General features: G+C 42.6%; 1 protein-coding gene across 1 annotated transcript in view; it reads left to right on the top strand.

The window, feature by feature from the left end:
• Positions 1-20826, top strand: part of desi2 (desumoylating isopeptidase 2) — a 44810-nt gene extending 23984 nt beyond the window's left edge. Inside the window, exons 2-5 of the mRNA XM_021576341.2 lie at positions 4413-4485; positions 6634-6727; positions 16642-16783; positions 19804-20826. Of these exons, the coding sequence (XP_021432016.1) occupies positions 4413-4485; positions 6634-6727; positions 16642-16783; positions 19804-20073 (579 nt within the window). The 3' untranslated portion in view covers positions 20074-20826. The remainder of the gene's footprint in view (positions 1-4412; positions 4486-6633; positions 6728-16641; positions 16784-19803) is intronic.
• The last annotated feature ends 3596 nt before the right edge of the window (positions 20827-24422 follow it).

Below are 24422 nucleotides of genomic sequence, written 5' to 3'. Positions count from 1 at the left end.
TCTGGTTCATCCTTCATCTGGTCTGATGAAACATAAATAGAACTATTTGGCCATAATGACCATCGTTATGTTTGGAGGAAAAAGGGGGAGGCTTGCAAGCCGAAGCACACCATCCCAACCGTGAAGCATGGGGGTGGCAGCATGATGTTGTGGGGGTGCTTTGCTGCAGGGGGTACTGGTGCACTTCACAAAATAGATTGCTTCATGAGGGAGGAAAATTATGTGGATATATTAAAGCAACATCAGTCAGGAAGTTAGAATTTGGTCGCAAATGGGTCTTCCAAATGTACAATGACCCCAAGCATACTTCCAAAGTTGTGGCAAAATGGCTTAAGGACAACAAAGTCAAGGTATTGGAGTGGCCATCAAAGCCCTGACCTCAATCCCTTAGAACACTGAAAGTGTGTGTGTGAGCAAGGAGGCCTACAAACCTGACTCAGTTACACCAGCTCTGTCAGGAGGAATTGGCCAAAATTCACCCAACTTATTGTGGGAAACTTGTGGAAGGCTACCTGAAATGTTTGACCCAAGTTAAACAATTTGAAGGCAATGCTACCAAATACTAATTGAGTGCATGTAAACTTCTGACCCTCTGGGAATGTGATGAAATAAATAAAAGCTGAATTAAGTAATTCTCTATACTATTGTTCTGACATTTCACATTCTTAAAATAACGTGGTGATCCTAACTGACCTAAGACAGAAATTTTTACAAATGTCAAGAATTGTGAAACTGAGTTTAAATGTATTTGGCTAAGGTGTATGTAATCTTCCGACTTCAACTGTACCGTACATTTTCAGATTTGTTGGTATTTTGGTCCATTTTTGAATTGAGTATTTTCAAAAAGTAAACCATGTCAAACTTGATGGAAATGTATGTTTTCTTTAGTTTATCATACTACTGTTATCAACATTTTGTATGGATTTTAGCCACTATAAAATGGACATGCATCAATCATTTCAAAGCCCATTTCATAGAGAATGTTAAACTTGCCTACCTAACTTAGACCCAATGACCATCTCTTCAAACTAATTAGAAGTTTGGTAGTCTTAATTCCGTGTACTTGTCTTTAACCGCTATTTCCCGAAAGTCACTCTTCCAAAGCGTAAACAATTTTTTTCTCAGATTCAGAATAATCTTTATTCACCAAATTTTGTGTGGTTATCATTACATATATTTTCCAGACTTGCCCAGAGGGAATTGTTGATATGTTTTACATTTGTTTTATTCTAGATAACATTTTATTTGTAAAAAATGCGGCAAAAATGCATTTTACATACACGTCTTGAGTGTTTTACAGATAGAAAGATGAAAAAAGTATTTATCCATAATCTGCTCTGGAAAATTCCGGTTCCGCAGTGTCTTAACAAGTTTAAACAAAATATTTAGGCTGACTGCATCCAGTGTCCAGATTTTTTTTACATTTGTGTGGTAAACCTTTATTTTCAGAATGTAAAAGGCTGCTACTACAATTTCAATAAAGGAAAATGTCTGTACATTTCAGCTGTTTCCAAAACACTGCTTTGCTATAAAAAAAAAAAACATACTAGAAAAGTGTTGGCTCAAGGAGAAAATGTTGTTTACACTGCCCTGCTGAGTTTGGCAACTGTCGGGCGAGTGTCGTGTGCTTCCTCTGGAGGGAGTGGTCGAGCATGACAAGTTTGCAAGTTTACATTGCAATAATTTGTGTAGCCGAGGGTATTTTTACGAAAATTCTTAGTCGTCTGAAGACCCTCTTTGTTAGGAAAGAGACTCCTGTTATTCTTTTGAGGTATGATTATGCTATAAAAAACTTTTCCTATCGGTATGAATCTTTTTTTCTGGGAGACTGCAGTGAAAGTGGGAGGCAGGAGGCCGCCATTTAATTAGCAGCTGTCAAGCTCTCTCTTCTCTCTGAGTTGTGACGCATGCTGTTAAAGACATGACAATGTGTGTTAGCAGGGGTGTGTGCAAGAGTAAGAATGGGGAAAATACAGGCTTATTACAGTAGTCTACGGGTTTTCTGTCAAATAGACAAACAAACATCACCTTGAATAACTTGAAGGTGAGTAATGGCTTGGACCTGAAAGTGACAGACTGAATCCACTGCAATGACACAGACGGGACTGCCAACAATATAATGATGTGGCAGTTCTAACGATCCGTCCGTATTTAATCTACAGGGGCGGGCACGACCAGATTGTACAAGTAGATCAAATTGCCATGGTTACCTGGGGATAAAGGCGTCTGCATGCTTCCGAGCCGAAACAGTTCATGCATACACTGAGTATACAGAACATTAGGAACACCTTCCTAATATTGAGTTGCATCCCTTTGCCCTCAGAACAGCCTCAATTCGTCTGGACATGTCTTTTACAAGGTGTCGAAAGTGTTCCGCAGGGATGCTGGCCCATGTTGACTCCAATGCCTCACACAGTTGTTTAAGTTGGCTGGGTGTCCTTTGAGTGGTGGACTGGGGACTGTTGACCTGGCACATACTACCATACCCTGTTCAAAGGCACTTCAATATTTTGTCTTGCCCATGGCACACAATCCATGTCTCAATTGTCTAAAGGCTTAGAAATCCTTCTTTAACCTGTATCCTCCCCTTCATCTTCACTGATTTGAAGTGGATGTAACAAGAGACATCAATAAGGGATCATAGCTTTCATCTGGTCAGTCCGTCATTGAAAGAGCAGGTTCTTCATGTTTTGTATACTCAAAATATAATATATATTATGATAACATTTTGTGACGTTTTGGTCTTCGGAAAGGTTTTCTTTCTCCTGTTCATGCGCACATTTTTCCCCTGAGGCAAGCTGATGTTCGGTAGCTGAAGTCAACTCCCCTTCGTCAGGTCAACAGTAGGGATTCTTCATTGAAGTGTTTGTTGTCATTCAACGAGAGACCTGGTTTCATACAAATGTTTTCACTTGAGAAATACTATACCAAACATCTTAGTTAGATGTAAAATTGCTCGACTAAGACCTCGGCATAGTCCTATAACTAAATTTAATTTTTTTATTTTTTATCTTGGATTAATTCAGACTTTTGATCCTAGTTACAGCGTCTTAAGAGGGACAAACGGTACTATTGCAACTTTTTTTTCGTTTTTTTTTGTCTTTTTAAAGGAGTATCCGTGGAACAGATGTTCACTTCGCCCAGTAGAGGTCTGCTAGGAGCAAACCAAACCTAGTATGCACAAGCTTTATTAGGTCACTAGCACTTTGGTTTTCCAATTTTGGCTCTGAGTCAGTCGTCTATGAAGCGCTCCTGTCTGTATGTCAGATCTGAGAGACTGCTTTGTTCAGCGGAAGGACTGATGGTCCAGATGTAACCTTTCATATTTGACATTTCCCAGGCACATCTCAGTTTAAGCTATGTAGACTGACTGCATGGGACTCTGGGGCATCGACCAAAGAAGGAGGATTTTAGTTCATAGAAAACTATGTTCTCCGATTGTGTGCTGTTGGGCAGTGATTTATTGTTGTCTTTCATTTAGAATAAGTGGATTGAGAACATGAAGTTAGGGCTATAGCCTAACGCGTACTGTATAACCTTACATTACACTAAAATAGCCCAGAAATGTCCTATTCAAAACAAATTATGAGGGAGGTAACATCTATCTTCTGCTTCTCCTCCAGTTGTCTCTCAGCACACTGAGGGCATGTGGAACTCCGTTAGAGTTAATGATCATTAACATGCTCCATCTTAGACTCCCCTGTTTGCTGGCACATCAGAGCCCCGTGAGGCCTAATAAAATGGTGTTTCATTCAGTAGAACAGAGCCTTCAACCTCCTTAGATAATGACACTAGCTCTCTTACTGATGGCTCTCTCCATCAACTCGGAGCAGTAGTAGGACTGGGGACCTGGCTGATGAGAACACGGTGGCGCCAGATGCCAATTAAAAAAATCAAAATAAAATACATTTATTGGTCACGTTCACAATACGCAGATGTTATCGCAGGTGCAGTGAAATGCTTGTTTCTAGCTCCAACTGTGCAGTAATACCTAGCAATAAAATAAAAAAGTAAAAAAACACATAATCCAGAAAAATAAAGAAATTAAGAAGTATCTGAACAAGCAATGTTAGAGAATGTAATATAGAATTGGTATGATGAATATGTCATCCACATCATACAGGGGCAACCGATCATTATCAAATGCATACATGTATCATTACTGAATAGAGCGAGAATGCACATCATCTTGCAACAGATGATTAGTCTTTTGCTCACTGTTCAGACTGTCAAGCTTGTGTTTTCCACACACTGTCCTTTCATAGAAAAGTGACTTTCACATGTTTTATTCACACCATCTGTTAACCTGTAGTAAACATTTGAAAGAGTACCCCTGTGTATCTGTGTATTACTCATACTTTTCGTCTGGAGGCAGTCGTAATGATCACGGGTGTTTTCGTTTTTTCTTTCAGTACTGGATCAACGAGTTCACCACCAATCTGGGAATTGGCGTCTTTCACTCAGGGATCGAGATCTACGGCAGAGGTAAGGAAACCTCCCCGCTGCTATTTAACAGCCCTGGGTGGGGCTGACTGACCAAAGCTCAACCACACAACCAGGCACTCCAGTGAACTGCTGGGCTGTCAGGTGCTGCTGGGTAGAACTCCTCTGTCTGCAAGGCCTCGTCAAGTAGAGAGGGCATTGACTCCGATACTATGGTACTATTAGTACCTGACATCAGGACTGTAACAGATGGTGGTAGAAATAAAATAAGGATAGAAGTATAAACTTGTAAGAAGAGTTTCAAATTGTTGTAGCTGCTAACTCGTCTTTACTCATAATGCCTACACGTCTCAGATCCCCCCCCCCCCCCAAAGTACAAGCCATATCAACCCAACCAGAGGAATCTTTGTTAGCTAATTACCAGCTTCACTACAAACCAGACACACACTTTTGCCATTTTATTGTTTCTGGCTATTTGTTATTCAGGATCAAATGGGTTCTTCCTCTAATTAAAAAAATAGACCCAGCTAAATTACATTGCTATGAGCTGCACTGCAGATATTGCGATTAGCAAGATTCAAGACTGCTGTCACACACACAATCTGCGCATTTGCCCACGTTCGTTTCACGGTGTTACAGCGTGGTAGCCAGGACACCAAAATCGCAGAGAAGTTGAGCCTCACCCTTCACGTTTCACTCTTAATTCTTGCGGAAATTGACCACCTGGTTTACTGTCTGCGTCTGTCATATCTCTGAGTCTATCTTTTTAAAACCGCTTTATTCTAGAATCAGCCTCCCAGTTGCTCTGTCTAGCCTGTGTGTCTTGGAGGATTGGCCTTCAGCCAGGATGTGTTCAGCAGCCACTGCTTTATTGATCAAGAAGGAGAACTGGAATTGTTGTTTTAGTTGAAAACACTGGTGGTTCAATCTGTTAAATCAGCGTCTCGCCTGTGGTTTCAACCTCACAGCTCAGCCTATTAAAAGCTGCTTTCATCTATACATTTTAAAAGAAAGCTCTGAGTTGAAATATATCCTCATGGCAACCCCTTCAGTTGCATGGTAGGATGGACCTGGGTATTTCTAATGCCTGGCTTGTTTACCCTTAATTGAGCTGATTCAGGGAGACTGACAATCCCAGCAACAGATGGTGTGGATTAGGCACATAATTATTGCCTTTTACATTACTTTATGAGCAGCGCAAGCTGGCAATTATTTACTGTGTGTCTGTCTTTATGAGAGTGTGAGTTTGCCAAAACTGACACTGTTTATACATTCTGTGAAATGGATGTGCTGTGTGTATCTATGTCATTTATGGAGAAAGTGCATGAGTTATTGTAATTCAGCACAAGCGTTCAGGTCAGGAGTTAGTAGCAGGCTGGATGAGTACATCAGAGGGGTGGGAACAGGGTCTTTGGAGATCCCCATCCGCTGCATTCATCATGGAGCTGGGAGCTAGACGGACTGATAGCGCTAGACACGGACTGATAGAGCTATAAATACCTACCGCGTCTGCGACTTGGCTTCCTCAGACTGCCTCAGCCCATCAAAACAGACTACAATACTACCCCGCCCGCCCTACACTCACCTCAAACACAGCAATTCCATTATTTTACTTTTAGATCTGTGTATGTTGTTGTGAATTGTTAGATATTACTGCACTGATGGAGCTAGGAACACAAGCATTTCGCTACACCGTAATAACATCTGCTAAATATTTGTATGCGACCAATAGTTAGATTTGATTTGATCACAGGTACACACTCACCTCAAACACAGCAACACCACCGCCACCCGCCCCACAGTCACCGCCACCCGCCCCACAGTCACCGCCACCCGCCCCACAGTCACCGCCACCCGCCCCACAGTCACCGCCACCCGCCCCACAGTCACCGCCACCCGCCCCACAGTCACCGCCACCCGCCCCACAGTCACCGCCACCCGCCCCACAGTCACCGCCACCCGCCCCACAGTCACCGCCACCCGCCCCACAGTCACCGCCACCCGCTCCAACTCATCTCAAACAGAGCAACACAGCCCCACACTTACCTCAACACAGTAACACCACCCCACAGCCCTGTTAATTTCCCACCAACCTCTACTAGTACTACTGTTATGTGCTATGAATCTTTGTATAGTGTGTTTGACTTCCTCTGTGTGATCTGATCAATGGCCTGACCTTTGACCTTTCAGAGTTTGCCTATGGAGGACACCCATATCCATTTTCAGGGATATTCGAGATAACGCCAGGGGATGCCACAGAACTCGGGGAGACATTCAAATTCAAGTGAGTATCATGGCTTAAATGGAGGGCACTTAGGGTTTTCTCACTGTATTTCGAAAAACAAGGTATGGTTAGTTGCCAAATACTTGAGCTAAAACATGAGAACATCCTTAAACCTGTTTGAAGTGGAACCAGTACTGTTGCTGACGTATATGTTCTTTCTTCACTGCTTGTGATGGATTCTGAACTGGTCATTTCTATTCATATTGGTAAAGTAATTTTTTTTCTGTTTAAAGCGGAACATAGGATCACGAGAATACCGTGAAGTCACATAGTGTCGCTTGAAGCAGAAATCCTGAGGGTCACATGAATAGCTAATGGTTACTGACAGTTTTTCTTTTTTCAATTGTTGTGGAGACAACCTGCATGGCCAATTTCTTGTCTTTATCTTGCAATCATTTTGTGACAATAATGCTCCCTAAAATGGTAATCATTATATACTGCCTTCTTGTAAAGGACACTCTACCATGTTGAAGTGTCGAGCCTTTACAGCTATGTTCAATGAAGCACACTGTTACAATGACAGTGATGGAGGTGGAAGAAGAGGAAAATCCCAGCTGGACTGACATAGAATGTTATGAATACACTTGACTGTATAAGAGTACATAAGAACGTGTGTGTGTGTGTGTGTGTGGGGGGGGGGGGTTGGGGTGTTTCTACAGCGTGTCATTGCAGATGTGCATGCATTCATGCAAGCCCCAAGTTGGTGTCTGGCTACTTTTGATTGTGTGTGCGTGCCTGGTTAAGTCTGTGTGTACTGTATGTGTGAGTGCCTGGTTAAGTCTGTGTGTACTGTATGTGTGAGTGCCTGGTTAAGTCTGTGTGTACTGTATGTGTGAGAGCCTGGTTGTCTGTGTACTGTATGTGTGAGAGCCTGGTTAAGTCTGTGTGTACTGTATGTGTGAGTGCCTGGTTAAGTCTGTGCGTACTGTATGTGTGAGTGCCTGGTTGTCTGTGTGTGGGGCTCTATAGCTTGTTTGCATAAGTTATGCTCTAGATCAAATCAAACTTTATTTGTCACATGAGCCGAATACAAGTGTAGACCTTACCATGAAATGCTTACTTACAAGCCCTTAACCAACAGTGCAGTTCAAGAAATGTTAAGAAAATATTTACCAAATAAACTAAAGTAAAAAATAATTAAAAAGTAACACAATAAAATAACAATAACGAGGCTATATACAGGGTGTACCGGTACTGAGCCAATGTGCGGGTGTACAGAACTTATGAACCTCAGCTATCATAGTTGTTGTATCAACTTCAAGTCTGAAATGCATTAATGAAGCCTATGGATAGAGTATAATATAAGAACTCTATTGTGCCAAGGATGCAAGTACCATATACATGTACTGTAGTTATTACCACACATGAGATCCCCACATTGTAGCCTGAACATTGAATATATTCACTGATCATGTACTTTTCCTTGGCAAATAAAGGTGCAGTTCAGTTATGAATCTCTGAAAGACATTCTTTTTCAGTCATATCCAATACCAGGTGTATCAAACTCCATTCTTTGAATGATGCTGTGTCTGCATGTATGTATTACAATTATACACTTCGACAGTGTTTACCGCTCCTGGGAGATCAATGATTACACATTGTAACTATGCAATAGACTAGAAACATGATTTAAGTAAATGCTGATTAATAATTCATATATACATTCTGGGGAAAAACTGCATCTAACTCCCTTCATCTGCATTAATCTGAGGACACAGGATAGTATTTTAATGAGATACTTAATTTCAACCAGTGGAGAATGTGAAACGCTTTATTGAAAGTTCATTATCCAGGTGTTATACATACATAATACATGCATTATAATTGTAATATTATATTATAAATACGAGTTCAATCTGTACATCAATGCACTTATGGTGTGCATTATAAAACGAGAAAGAAAGACGAGGTGGGGAGAGGTGTAGAAGACAGAAAGGGAACGAGGTAAGGAAAGAGGCAGACAGCATATGATTAATGAATTACAGTGCTACCCTAATTCTCTCAGTTCATCACAATTAATCAAATGTTCACATACACATGGTTAGCAGATGTTAATGCGAGTGTAGCGAAATGCTTGTGCTTCTAGTTCCGACTATGCTGTAGTATCTAACAATTTCACAACAACTAACTGATACACACAAGTGTAAAGGAATGAATAAGAATATGTACATATAAATATATGGATGAGCAATGGTCAAACGGCTTAGGCAAGATGCAGTAGATGGTATAGAGTACAGTATATACAAATAAGATTAGTAGTGTAGGGTATGTAAACATTATATAAAGTGACATAGTTTAAAGTGACTGGTGATACATTTATTGCATCCAATTTCTAATTATTAAAGTGGCTAGAGATTTGAGTCAGTATGTTGGCAGCAGCCACTCAATGTTAGTGATGGCTGTTTAACAGTCTGATGGCCTTGAGATAGAAGCTGTTTTTCAGTCTCTCGGTCCCAGCTTTGATGCACCTGTACAGACCTAGCCTCCTGGATGATAGCGGTGTGAACAGGCAGTGGCTCGGGTGGTTGTTGTCCTTGATCTTTTTGGCCTTCCTGTGACATCGGGTGGTGTAGGTGTCTTGGAGGGCAGGTAGTTTGCCCCCGGTGATGCGTTGTGCAGACCTCACTACCCTCTGGAGAGCCTTGCGGTTGTGGGCGGAGCAGTTGCCGTACCAGGCGGTGATACAGCCCGACAAGATGCTCTCGATTGTGCATCTGTAAAAGTGTGTGTTTTTGGTGCCAAGCCAAATTTCTTCAGCCTCCTGAGGTTGGAGAGGCGCTGTTGCGCCTTCTTCACCACTATGTCTGTGTGGGTGGACCATTTCAGTTTGTCCGTGATTTGTACGCCGAGGAACTTACAACTTTTCCACATTCTCCACTACTGTCCCATCGATGTGGATAGGGGGGTGCTCCCTCTGCTGTTTCCTGAAGGCCACGATAATCTCCTTTGTTTTGTTGATGTTGAGTGTGAGGTTGCTTTCCTGACACCACACTCCGAGGGCCCTCACCTCCTCCCTGTAGGCCGTCTTGTCGTTGTTGGTAATCAAGCCTACCACTGTAATGTTGTCTGTGGACCTATTGGGGCGGTAAGCAAATTGGAGTGGGTCTAGGGTGTCAGGTAGAGTGGAGGTGATATGATCCTTGACTAGTCTCTCAAAGGTTTTTGAGAGACTAGTCAACGTCTTGATGACGGAAGTGAGTGCTACGGGGCGATAGTCATTTAGCTCAGTTACCTTAGCTTTCTTGGGAACAGGAACAATGGTGGCCCTCTTGAAGCATGTGGGAACAGCAGACTGGGATAGGGATTGATTATGTCTGTAAACACACCAGCCAGCTGGTCTGGGCATGCTCTGAGGACGCGGCTAGGGATGCCGTCTGGGCCGGCAGGCCTTGCGAGGGTTAACACGTTTAAATGTTTTACTCACGTTGGCTGCGGTGAAGGAGAGCTCTCAGGTTTTGGTAGCGGGCTGTGTCGGTGGCACTGTATTTTCCTCAAAGCGAGCAAAGAAGTTGTTTAGTTTGTCTGGGAGCAAGACATCGGGGTCTGCGACGGGGCTGGATTTCTTTTTGTAATCCATTATTGACTGTAGACCCTGCCACTTTCTCTTGTGTCTGAGCCGTTGAATTGTGACTCTTTGTCTATACTGATGCTTAGCTTGTTTGATTACCTTGCAGAGGGAATAACTACACTGTTTGTATTCGGTGAAGTTTCCGGTCGCCTTGCCCTGATTTAAAAGCAGTGGTTCGTGCTTTCAGTTTTGCGCGACTGCTGACATCAATCCACGGTTTCTATCCACGGTTTCGGTTGGGGAAGGTTTTAATAGTCGCTGTTGGTACAACATCACCGATGCACTTGCTAATAAACTCGCTCACCGAATCAGCGTCTACTTCAATGTTGTTGTTCGACTCTATCCGGAACATATCCCAGTCCACGTGATCGAAGCGTGGAATCAGATTGGTTGGACCAGCGTTGAACAGACCTGAGCATGAGCGTTTCCTGTTTTAGTTTCTGTCTATAGGCTGGGAGCAACAAAATGGAGCCGTGGTCATATTTGCCTTTATGGAGGGCGAGGGTTGGCTTTGTATGCGTCGCCGAAGTTAGAGTAGCAATGATCCAGAATTTTCCCATCCCGGGTCGCGCATTCGAGGTGCTGATAAAAATTTAGGGAGCCTTGTTTTCAGATTAGTGTCTCTAGTGGTGTCTCCTAACCTTCGGGCCAACTGGGGGCCCAAGGCCGGTTATCATAACTTCTTTTGGCTGCAGGGGCAGTATTGAGTAGCTTGGATGAAAAGGTGCCTATTGTAAACGGCCAGCTCCTCCGTCTCAGTTGCTAATATATGCATAGTATTATTAGTATTGGATAGAAAACACTCTAAAGTTTCCAAAACTGTCAAAATATTGTCTGTGAGTATAACAGAACTGATATTGCAGGCGAAACCCCGAGGAAAATCAAAACAGGAAGTGGCTTCTATTTTGAAAACTCCATGTTCCATAGCCCCCTTTGCTGGATTTAAAGGGATATGAACCAGAATATTTTTCCTAATGCTTCCTCAAGGTGTCAACAGTCTTCAGACATAGTTTCAGGCTTTTATTTTGAAAAATGAGCCAGAACGATAACATCGCGTCAAGTGGTCACATGAGTTTTGCTCGCGCAACAGAATTTGGATAGGTATTGCTTTTCCCTCCTACTGTGAAAGACGTTTGCGGTTGATATATTATCGATTATATATTTTAAAAACAACCTGAGGATTGATTATAAAAAACGTTTGACATGTTTCTGTGGACATTATGGAAACTATTTGGAATTTCCGTCTGCGTTGTTGTGACCGCTCTTTCCTGCGGATTTCTGAACATAACGCGACAAACTGAGGTATTTTGGATATAAAAATCATCTTTATGGAACAAACAGAACATTTGTTGTGTAACTGGGAGTCTCGTGAGTGAAAACATCCGAAGATCATCAAAGGTAAACGATTATTTTTGATTGCTTTTCTGATTTTCGTGACCAAGCTTCCTGATGCTAAGTATGCATAATGTAATGTTATGCTATCGATAAAATTACACAAACGCTTGGATTGCTTTCGCTGAAAAGCATAATTTCAAAATCTGGCACGACAGGTGGATTAACAAAAGGCTAAGTTGTGTTTTTCTATATTGCACTTGTGATTTCATGAATATAAATATTTATAGTAATATTTATTCTATGTAGCGCTATGCTATTCAGCGGTTGTTGATGACACTTATCCCAATAGGGGGATTGCAGCCATCACCAGTTAAGAGTGGGTGAGGTGGAATTGACTCGACTGGCTTCCTCTCTCATATCAAACATACCTGCAGACGAGAGACAGATGGATAGAGAGAGAGCATGATTAAGCATTGTTTTTTTTTATTCTAACACTGTCAGTCATCATAATCATCAGGAGGTGAAATGCAAAACTGACCTTGGATCATTAACTCCGGGACTACTACATCTCTGTACTTCAATGTAAAGCATCTCTTTAATAATACTTCCTTGTTGACCTGACCAAGTGACCTCCCACCTATGATCGTGTTGTGCCCTCTGTGTCAGCCAGTTCAGACGCGGTAGGGGTTTACCAACACAGCTGATATAACCTAGAGGATTTAGGGAGAAGGGGATGAAGTGAAGGGGAGCGAGAGACTGTTATTGTGTGTGGTCTAACCTGGTGTCCACACTAAGTGGTTACAGAGTACTTTATGCTGACAAACAGGAGATGTCATTATTAGACATAAATACCACTTAAAGTTTGATGATGATTTGATCATTTGAATCAGCTGTGTAGTGCTAAGGCAAAAACAAATGTGCACAGGTGTTTGGAGCATTCCGATATGCCACAGCTGTTGAGGTGTCAGGTTCACCTTAAAGGGTGATTATTCCAACTCTCTGAAAAGGTAGGAACACATATCCCAAACAGAACAGGTGGATAGAATTCGACAGGTCAAGGTATCCTTCCTCCAAACTGCAGTAAGTTGTAGTACTGACATGTCACAGCACTCCAAACATCTCTCCATTAGTGTTCCACTCAAATCTCCGTGGCCCTGTGGTCTTCCTCCATGAATAGGGAACGCTGAGGTGGGTCCGAGGTTATAGAAATGCAAGTTGTGTGTGGCTCTGAGGTGTCTGCATCACATGCATTCCATAACCTCTATCGGAGTAAACCTGAAACGTTTAAATATAGAGGGCTATGTCTCACCACTTGGTTATTGCAAGGCTAACCCCCAGGGAAGTCATGACTTGGCAGCAACAGATAGTCTAATGAAAAATGTCTGAGTGTTTGTGGTGTAAATCTGTAATTTAGCAGCTGACATCTTTTTAAAAAAAATTATGAATGCATATGAGACAGGTTCCATGTACAACAAGACAGGCAGAGAGGAAGAGAAAAAGAAAACAAAACAGTTTAACTACCTCTGGTTACGGACACTTTTGGCAGCAATAAAGCTTCCACGGCCTGTTCCCCGGACAGTGAACACCTGGCAATATCTACATTTTCGACCCCTTGATCAGCTCGCACTCTGAAAGTAAAGAAAATAGGTTATTTTTTTTGTAGATATGAACACAATAACTGAGATATGACCATTCAATCTAAAGCAGCAGATGTCATTTTCAGAATACATCAATACAGCACAGAAAGCTTAACACCAGACTGGTATTGTGGTTGTTTACTAGGTGATGGGAAATATGCAATATGTATACAAAATGATATACTTCTTTGAAAATCCATCTATACCGCCAAAGATGACAATGCATCTTGAAAAAGAGCATTGGAATTAAAAGTGATGTGTTTAACCTATTAACCTGCTTCATTATTTACAGTTGAAGTCGGAAGTTTGCATATACACTAAGGTTGGAGTCATTAAAACTCGTTTTTCAAACACTCCACAAATTTCCAGTTAAGGTGTATGTAAACTTCTGACTTCAACTGTATGTATTACCAACTCCAAGTTCATACATCATTGAAAATGTGTCTATGAATAAGTAAGAATAAAAAAGTAAAATTAACTTCTTAGATTTGGTGTATTTATACATCTTAGTACCTTATCAATTTATGATTTGTATCAATGTGGATGAGAGACTGGGGAGCAGGAACAGAGTATTTTTGCAATGCAACGAAGTGGGATCATTCTGGCAATAATACCTGCACCATCTACACGCTGCAAAGACTCCCTAACTCGTCGCCATTGTACACGATGGCCCATTGCTCTAAGACTTCCTTTGACCATTTTAAAGCCCGCATGGGGCATCCTCGCCTTCATGGCCCTGACTTTCTGGTCGAACTCTTCATCTGACATGTCAGAATAGCATTCCCTGACAGACATATTGTGTTCTTTCATCCTTCTGTAAAAAAAGCTACCCGTTACACTGTCATGAAATATGATTATATATCGACTATGAAACAAATAGGACATGGCCTGCTTATGAGTTGCCATGAAAGAAAGTTAGATTAAATCATCTGAAAACGGCGAGAACAGGCGTTCATAGCTAAATGCTTTTGGTTAGCTTGAGAATAGTAATTGCATGATTTATCATTCTACGGTATGTACGTTACGTTACTTACCGACACTGAATCGTAGGAGATATGTAAAAGTTGGATGGAGGACTGCCCAATGTTGGTTACCTGAGATGCCATCATCTCACAGTCCTTTGTAGAGGTCCGCTATGACTTCCTTTGAATTGGAAAAAAGTTGCTTTCAGAACAGTTATTGTCAAAGGTTTTGCTCTCGACAAAAAGACACAAATGTAGCTCCATAGCACATAACAATTTGCCTGTGAATAACCAGACCGTCATACAAACTTGCTCTGCAGAATTCTTGATGCACAACCGAAGGTGCTGCCATATCCTGCCAGCACGCCCACAAGCGCCCACAGCACACCCACAGAATGACATGTGGAAGAGGGCGAGGAACGAGATGGGAGTAACAACAGTTTGTTGCAAGTTGGGGAGGGGAGCTAATAGCTGAACAATGGACTATTCAACCTTTTACTAAAGAATAGTCTAATAGCCGAGCTAGGTGTGAAACCCACCTATCACAGACCAGATTTGCCCTAACGACCAAGGGGTAGCTTGCTACTCGATGTAATAAAGTAATGACTTTTCAAATAAGTTACCTTACACGTTATGTTGGCTGACAATTTGTTAGCTACGCTGTCGTTACGAACCACATAGCATATCATTAAAGCAGTATGTACCGGTATGTTAGCTAGCTACCTAACGTTAGTAATTATACATCAAACTTGCCAGTATATGGGGCCTCCCGGGTGGCGCAATGGTCTCTGTGCCACCAGAGACTCTGGGTTCAAGCCCAGGCTCTGTCGCAGCCGCGACCGGGAGGTCCATGGGGCGACGCACAATTGGCCTAGCGTCGTCCAGGCTAGGGAGGGTTTGGCCTGTAGGTTATCCTTGTCTCATCGCGTACTAGCGACTCCTGTGACGGGCCGGGTGCAGTGCACGCTGTCCAGGTCGTTAGGTACACGGTGTTTCCTCCGACACATTGGTGCGGCTGGCTTCCGGGTTGGATGCTCGCTATGTTAAGAAGCAGTGCGGCTTGGTTGGGTTGTGTTTCGGAGGACGCATGGCTCTCGACCTTTGTCTTTCGTCTCTCCCGAGCACATACGGGAGTTGTAGCGCTACAACTCCCGTACGGGCTTGGGAGAGACAAAGGTTGAGAGCCAAGCCTACTCCCGACCGTCACATTGTACAGCGCCATATTTGGACACACCTACTCATTCCAGGATTTTTCTTAATGTTTACTATTTTCTACATTGTAGAATAATAGTGAAGACATCAAAACTATGAAATAACACCTATGGAATCAGTTAAGAACACATTCTTATTGACAAGGACAGCCTACTCCTTCCTCTCTGTTGGGGAATTGAAACCCGGGGAATTGAAACCCGGCGGGCTGGAGAGCTTTGTATGCATAACTGTGTGTGGAGTGAAGGTCTAGAGTTTTATTTATTTATTTTTTTAAATTTTCTGGTTGCACATGTGACAGTTAAGCAACCCCATGGCACTCTGCTACTGATGCCAATGAGTAGAACATGTTCTAAGTAAACTTTGTGTGTTTGTGTATCTGCAATAGGAGCATACTACTGGGAGAGGCTATAAACACCACAGTCATGTTGGTTGAATGACTCAATTGTTTTGGCGTTCTTCTTAAAAAATATATTTCTTTAAATGCAGTATCTACTATAGAATAATTTCCAGGGGTTGCCTTACTATTGTCACGCCCTCTCACATAATGCCTCCAGCATGGATTTCTAGGTCTTTTTTCCTTAACTTACCTTTATCTATATAGCTCTATGTGCACTACTTATTTGTATATAATGTATGTGAACTCCTGTCTGTATTCTGTCTCTAAATGTTGTCTTTCAAGAGCAACACCATATCACCAAGTACAATTCAGAGTGTGTAAATGTCCTTGGTGAATGAAGTTGATTCTGATCTTCAGATGATGGTGGTTGTTGAGTGATGAGGCTGCTCCTGTCTTAGTACAGAATGCTCCAAAGATACTATAGTGGCTAACACTGTGGTCCACTTCTCCCCCACGGCTCATTTTGGTTAGGCTGAGTCACTCCTGTGAAGATGAAGAGCTTCATCTATAATTGAAGTGAACTCTGCCTGTGTAGTCATTGTGCAGATGGTTGTGTAGATTCCATGCATACAGTAGCATTTTTAATCTAAAAGATGACAAAGGGTAGATTATGAAGTCTTAGGCAACATTTTACATCCGCAAAACTGCCCTTGAGCTCGGCAAAAAATCTTGAATACTCACAATAAGTAGGAAGTAGGAATTATAATTTCTCATGGTAAAATGTAAAACATTTTCTTCTATGATGAAAAAATGTGCTTAGAAGTGACCTTCTCTCTCTGTGTTGATCCTGTTCCTGGAATCAGAGAGGCCATTGTTCTGGGCAGCACAGACTTCACAGAGGAGGATGTGGAGCGCATCATGGAGGAGCTGGGGAAAGAGTACAAGGGAAACGCCTACCACCTCATGCACAAGAACTGTAACCACTTCTCCTCAGCCCTGTCGGAGGTAAGGGACGCTCTGAACACACCCACTCTCTCTCGCTCCCTCTTTCTCACCCACTCACGTACATATATTATTTATGCCCAAGCTCTCCTTAAGGAAAGACAAAGGCCTATATCCCTGTGTTGTCCAGGGTGCGTCACAGGGCTGAGCTAGAACATTCTAGGTCAGGGTGCCTGGGTGTAGTGCCACTTTGCCCTGACGTTGAACCTGCCAGGTCCAGCCTAGCACAGTCTCACAAAGAGAAGAGAAGGAGAATCCCCCACCTCCCACAGGACAGACGACAAATATCTCAACCTGTGTTAGTTCAGTGCATTGAGTAAAAGCCAAGCAATATGAGTTTAAAAGTACAGTGTTAGAGCAGATTGGTGGAGCGGGTGAATAATGAGTATGATTACACCCAGCATCTGTGTTGCAGACAGGGATTAGAGAGCTCTGCTACAAGCCCAGACACACTGCCCCAGCTGCCAGGCCTGTCATACACCATTGACAGAAACTCCTCCTGACTCACACACCTACATATGCAAATACAACACACACCTACAGACACACTCATTCTCACACACATGCATGCTCACGCAATGCATAGGTTCAGGTTACCCCTGGAGACGGGGGCTCTTCCCTTCTCTGGGCTTTGGTCTCATGCTTACTAAATTAACATTCTCCTTGGAAGAGAAATTAAGATGACCATAACATTTGCTCTGCGGTATTTTACAATGTGACTGTTTGAATAGAATTCCTTGCATAGTTAAATGTTTTTTTTTATTTTTCTCTACTGTATTATTGACTATGTTTTGTTTATTCCATGTGTAACTCTGTTGTTGTATATGTCGAATTGCTATGCTTTATCTTGGCCAGGTCGCAGTTGCAAATGAGAACTTGTTCTCAACTAGCCTACCTGGTTAAATAAAGGTGGGGGGGGGAAATAAAAAGATTTCCTCTGAGAACCCAGTGTAATCGACCCAAATTGTTCTGAGAGAGGAAGTTAGGCTTATTGTCCATTCTTACCGAGCATTCTGCCTTCTCCCATCATTTACACCCCTTGGTCTTGTTGATTCCCATCTTTATAATGAAACACTGCACTAATACAGTGGATATTCACTTCTGTGGTGGTTCCTGTCTATTAGGGGCCATCTTGAGCTGTGAAATATGTGTGAGTGTATTTCCTGGGGACGGTGAAGAGGGAGGTGACTAATACTCCAGATAGTCTTTGGTGTCTCTGACACTGATTATGTCTCTGCATTTGAAAGGCAAATGAAGTGGGCCTGATGACACTCTGGATAAGAACATATTTACAGTGAAACCAGCTCCTCTTCTCCCTCCTCCTGAAGTGTTGAAACACTCATTTACCTCATTGTCTTGTTAACACTTCTACAACCACACATGTCTAGTATGACAATGTATGGCTATATTGTGTAGACTGAGTCAGAGCGTTGTTTCTAGTCATTTACGATCCCCCCCCCCCCCCCCTCCAAAAAAATGGTGTTTAATGTAAGCAAATCCTTATTCAAGATGAAATACATACTATGCATAGCCTAAATATGTACTCTTGTTGTAGAGTCCTCTCCCTATTGGATGATATAATTGTTCAGGAATAGAATGGGTATGTCCTCCTCGGTCTGCCTCAAGCATACAGCGCTTCTCTCCCTTCCTTGTTGTGTGGGAAGTATCTGTTTGACAGTTTCATTTTCTGCCAGCCTGATTTGCTCCTGGGATTGTGCACGTTTGCTCCGCAGTGAAGGAATCTGTGAGAGAGAACTTGGAATGCGATTAGCTCTGCAATGTCCACCACAGATCCCCATCTCTAGGTGTGACAGTTATTTATTTCAGACCTGTGTGGTTTCTGTACTGAAATCCTACATCCAGAACGGCAGCCTGTAATTGTCTTTTTCTCTATGTGGTCTATTTTAGGTGATATTTTGCAAAAATGAAGATACTGTATGGGAGAACACAGCATTCCTACTGAAACGGATTACTCAACCGTGGAGAACCAGTCCACTGATTGGTGGCCTAGTTCTCATGGGAAGCCTATATAGACATATGTATGTCTGTCATTGGTAGCCTACATCAAGCCTCATGAGCAATGTCTTGCCTTTTCATGTGAAATGTAGGCAAAGACTAACAACCTCACAATCACATTGTGCAGTTGAGAACATGAATGTCACTGCTCGCAAGGATGTTAACCCATGCACAATTGAAGCCCATCATAGCAGGCTTGTTTGTGGCATTAAGGCTATTTTATAGCTCCATCCCATCAGGCCTCCAGAATGAGGCAGGGCAGTGGAAATGATTCTCCTCCTTCTCTTCTCTGCCTCAGTGCTGCTGCTGTTATCACACGTGGCTAGTTTTTCACAGCCAGAGGCTTTTCCCATCCAAGACTGGGTTTTTCCAAAATGGAATAATTCAATTTGACGTCAGGAGGACTAAAGATAAAATCTACAGCTAATAACGCTTTGAAAGAAAGGGCCATTTGTGTTTCTCTGCATTTACTGGGTCAGTTGTTTGGTGTTCACTTTGGACCACATGGTTTGAAAAGATTGGTTTTATGGTTGCACTATTTTCACAGGAAATATATTTTTATTCTGATGTGAGAAATTCTAAGTATGTCATAGGTGTTAGAGAAGTGATAGGGGACAGATAACAATTCAACACAGATGTCTTTGTCAGAGTCTCGAACAGAAGTAAACTCTTCCATTCACTCGGTAATAAAAGGAATGGTCCTGGCTAGTGTCCATTAATGAAGGCATTACATTGTAATGATGTCCGTACTTAGCAAGACGATACAGACACACTATTTTCACATTGAAATAGCACCCAGTCCATCAGATGAATAAGGGCCCAATTGAATACAGTCTAGTGCAGTTCATTCTAATACCTCAAGGACCATTAGCTCTATCCTGCTTAGCAGGGCCAAATGCCTTACCGCTACAGTGTCATCAGATCCATTTCCAGTAAGGCCTAGTACTCTAGTATCAGTGCTGCATGTCTCACTGTTCCACTCTGCACTCTTCCTGTCTGTCCATCAGATCCTGTGTGGCAGGGAGATTCCGCGCTGGGTGAACCGGCTGGCCTACTTCAGCTCCTGTGTGCCCTTCCTGCAGAGCTGCCTTCCCAAGGAGTGGCTGACCCCGGCCGCCCTGCAGTCCAGTGTCAGCCAGGAGCTCCAGGGGGAGCTGGAGGAAGCAGAGGACGCCTCCGCCTCTCTGGCCTCCATGAGCTCCATGCCTTCCCCCTCCCTCTCCTCTCCTTCTCCCTCCAGGCTGCCCAGAGTTCCCCGACATCAGCCACGCCGATAGGACTAGTCTCAGGGTTCACCATCGCCTTCAGTGACAGGCTCCGGCAGGGCCCCCCAACATGGACAGGCTTACTGTACTGTACACCACTCTGCCAATAGACACTACCCCAAACCCAACCCACCCCTACCCACCACCCCTGCCTACTGTGCTCCTGATGAGACTTGCCATCCACCAGCTGCATTGAAGCCCCGCCTACACTGACTTAACTGGCAGACTTGAGGTAATGGCTACAGGCTCAGAGTACTGTTGTTTTACACATAGAAAAACAACATTCAGATCATGTTTTGTCATTTCTTCATTTTCTTGGCCTTTATTTTATATACTCAGGACTCTGAAAAATATTTTATATGTTTAGCTTCTTTTGCTTTTCTGACACTTTCGTCATCACTCTATATAGCATTTTTAATCCTCTTTTGTTTACAACCTGTTTGTGTGTGTATGTTTTGAGTGTGTTTTACGATTACCGAGAAGCTACCACCTGGGCCAAACTCCTCCACACTTTTCTTACAACACACACAGCTGATGTCTACCCCCGTGGCAGCTGTGCCTGAAGATTTTTACTGTACCTGCTCGTTGAGCTCTGCACTGTTTCTCTATAGTTGACCTGTTTCTCTCGTTGTAAAGCAGCGGACTCCTTCTTAACCTAGAATATCTAACTTACTTTAGATGTTTTCCACTGTTTTTAGAGTCTTCTGTGTAACTGAAAAGATTTGTATCCCATTTTAAAGTTATTAAAGAAAAATATATGACGTAGATTGTTTTAATGAGTTATAAACTAAAGCTGTTCTTCCTACTGAGTGTGGTGCTGATGTCAGTATAGCTTAATTCCATTTCTAATAGCCAGGAGGGAGTCAGCCTATTTGTGGGCTGCTGCTGTTGCACTTGACTGCAATAACATCTCTGTGACGGAAATCTGATTGGCCTCCATTGTTTGGGATTGTACTTGGCACGTACCTATGGCTATTGAACAACACTCAACTTGTATTAACATGAGTTTTCCTGTTGAAGTAGCAGTTGTTGCCCAAACAGGATATTTTCCCACAGTATATGAAGGCTCCAGACTGATTAATGTTAGCAAAGAGAATCATGACTCCAAAAAAAAACTAGATTCAAGCTTACTGTATTTTCTCTCAAGATGATAAATGTTCTGTGAAACTGACCTACCTGCTCAGGATGTGCTACCTCAATGGGAATTTTCATGGAACTTTGTCAGATGTAGAAGTTCTGGAAAAGTGAGCTGGCCTTCATAACTCAAAAGCCATAGAGCTAACTACTTAACATTTACTCACTGTGCCTTTTTGTCGCTAGATAAGCAATCCTGTTAGCCAGAATTTCCATTAGGAATGAGAACTTAGATTGTCAGACCACCAGGTCCTTGAGCGGTTGCTGGCAGTGTCAACTGTTCTCATTCAGATCTCTGTGTTGACATGTTTTCACCAGCCAAGGCACCAAAGGACCAAGTCCCCGAGATCTACTCTGTGGTGGTGACGTGAGTGTCACTGCAGATATAGCTGTCGTGATGGCCTTTTCCTCTGGAAGTCCTGTTTCTGTTACACCTCTGAGGTGTGATGACCCCTAGTGGCGTAGTGAACACATTGCTCTGTGGAGTTTAAATGAAAAATATGTCCATGAACAGTGCTCTCTGTAGCATCAGTTTATTGAATGATGAGGATGAATTTATTGAAATTGACCTATCAAAGTCAAACAACCATTTTAAAATGATTCCTCAGCACCATTGTAACAGGAGAGGACGATTATTGACAGAATTGAGGAATTCTGAATTTGAATTGATTTATAGTCCGTGCTAAAGGCGTGTCTCAGTGACCGTCTCTGACAGAGTAACCACAGTCTGTGTCTCCTCTGGCTGCCGGCTCAGCTTTTTACAGCAAAGTAAGGACTCCACTACCTCTCTGGGGCCCTTAGTCATGAAGATGTAGAGGAACGGGTCCACTAGAGGATTCAGATACAGCAACAGATTGGCAATCAGCCCTAAGTAGCATACTTCCTCCTTCAACGACTCGAGCAGAATGTTCAGAATGAAGGGAAGAAACAGCACAGTATAATTGGTTAGGATTGCCGCCAATACACCCACAGACCTTTTCTTCTCCGCTGTAGAAGTTGACCTGAAACATAGCAACGCTCTCCATGAGTCGAGGAAGAAAAACAACAGAAAAGGGAAGGGAGTGAGAAGGGCCACTGCAAACCAGAACAAGTATTTAAACACTGCGAGGGCCAGAACAGCGGAGGGCGCTCCCCACATAGCCAGGGAGATGATGAAGGACTGTTTAAGCTTGCTGCAGCTGCTGTAGCACTGGGGGTACGTCACCAGCAGGTGTCGCTCTTGTGCAATGCAAACCATAAAAGTAATGTTGGATATGATGCCAAAATAAAAGATCAGGGTAGCAGTGTCAGCCGATAGGATACTCCCAGTAGCAGCCTGTGGTCTTCCAATGAAACTGAAAATGTCTGAAACAAGAAGGCTGATGACATGGACAGGAACAGGGTTGGGACCCTTGACCAGGTTCTTCATTGTGTAAAGGGCCAATCCAATGGCAGGTAGCCCAACGGCAAAGGTTATCCAGCCAATGACCTCAGCAACACGGTCAAAAGTAGTGTCAGTGTTGTTTGTGTTGTTGTTAACAGACCCTATATTCATATCTTTATCCATGGCGTTCTGGTCATTTGAGCTGGTTTATGATATATTTTTGTGGTGTTTAGTTGCATTTACCGGTATAGTCATTTTGTGACAGTGTCCTCTCATCACACACTAGAATGACAGCAACAGGAAGAATGTATTAAATACCTTTTAGAAGGAGTATGTGTACAACATTTTAAATATCACATTTGTTTAGGGTGTCAGTGACAGCCTATAGTACATTCTAGGCTACAAACAGCACATAGGCATTCTCCCAAAATCACTTCTATGTCACTCTACTGGCCTCGTTAATAAGACCATGCTCTAACTAGCTACTATTGCTTAAAGGCTACTCACATACTTCCGTCCCGTGTTCATGGAAATTTTATAAATTTTAAATTTTATTTAAAATGTTTCCTGAATTCCATTCATCCCCATAGCATTTAGATAATTTGGTACTGCCTTCCCTTGCCAAAAATAGACAGAGATAATCCATGGCCTTACCTGAAGTAGCTTTGGAGAGAACCGCATGGAAAGAGCGTTGTGAGTTCCTCCTCGGTGTGTTTTACCTTGCTGTTGATGGGTGAACGTCAATTACTGTACCTGGATGATCCCCACAGTAGATGATGCGTCTGGTACCAGGTCCGTGCTATGAATTGGATTGATTTTGCTTTTGGCTTTTTTATATAAATGTTTTATTGGTGCTGAATAGCATGGTCACTTATCTTCCTAGAACTGCTAGATAAGCGGTTTCACAGAAGCTATACAGACTCACATTTCCCTAAGTTCCAGTTGAGCTATGCTGATGGTATTGAAAATAGTCAATTTGCATTTTGTACTTTCCTCAGTCTATAAGCCAGGGCATAGTTCCTCCTAACAGACACTGATGTCATTTAAACACATTCCTGGAACATATCAATGAATCTTAAAGAAGCTCAGTCATCCTAACCAACAACACTCAAGAGTGGTTGAACTCATGAACTTCCCTGTCAAAGAACTACAGTACCAGTCAGAAGTTTGGAGACACCTACTCATTCAAGGGGTTTTCTTTCTTTTTTTTCTACATTGTAGAATAATAGTGATGACATCAGAACTATGAAATAACACACATGGAATCATGTAGTAACCAAAACATCAAAATATATTTTAGATTGTAGATTCTTCAAAGTAGCCACCCTTTGCCTTGACAGCTTTGCACACTTGGCATTCTCTCAACCAGCTTCACCTGGAATGCTTTTCCAACAGTCTTGAAGGAGTTCCCACATATTCTGAGCTCTTGTTGGCTGTTTATCCTTCACTCTGCGGTCCAAGTCATCCCAAACTAGGTTGAGGTCGGGTGATTGTGAAGGCCAGGTCATCTGATGCAGCACTCCATCACTCTCTTTGGTCAAATAGCCTTTACACAGCCTGGAGGTGTGTTGGGTCATTGTCCTGTTGAAAAACAAATGATTGTCCCACTAAGCACAAACCAGATGGTATGGTGTATCTCTGTAGAATATGGTAGCCATGAATTGAAATCAGACAGTGTCACCAGCAAAGCACCATCACACCACCTCCATGATTCACGGTGGGAACCACACATGCAGAGATCATCCGTTCACCTACTGCGTCTCACAAAGACACGGCTTTTGGAACCAAAAATCATTATCCTGTTGAAAAACAAATTATAGTGGGACTAAGCGCAAACCAGGTGGGATGGTGTATTGCTGCAGAA

Source organism: Oncorhynchus mykiss, chromosome 20, assembly GCF_013265735.2.
Source record: "Oncorhynchus mykiss isolate Arlee chromosome 20, USDA_OmykA_1.1, whole genome shotgun sequence".
Taxonomy (NCBI): domain Eukaryota; kingdom Metazoa; phylum Chordata; class Actinopteri; order Salmoniformes; family Salmonidae; genus Oncorhynchus; species Oncorhynchus mykiss.
Note: the sequence above shows the minus strand (reverse complement) of the source record. Positions and strands in the feature narration are given on the sequence as shown.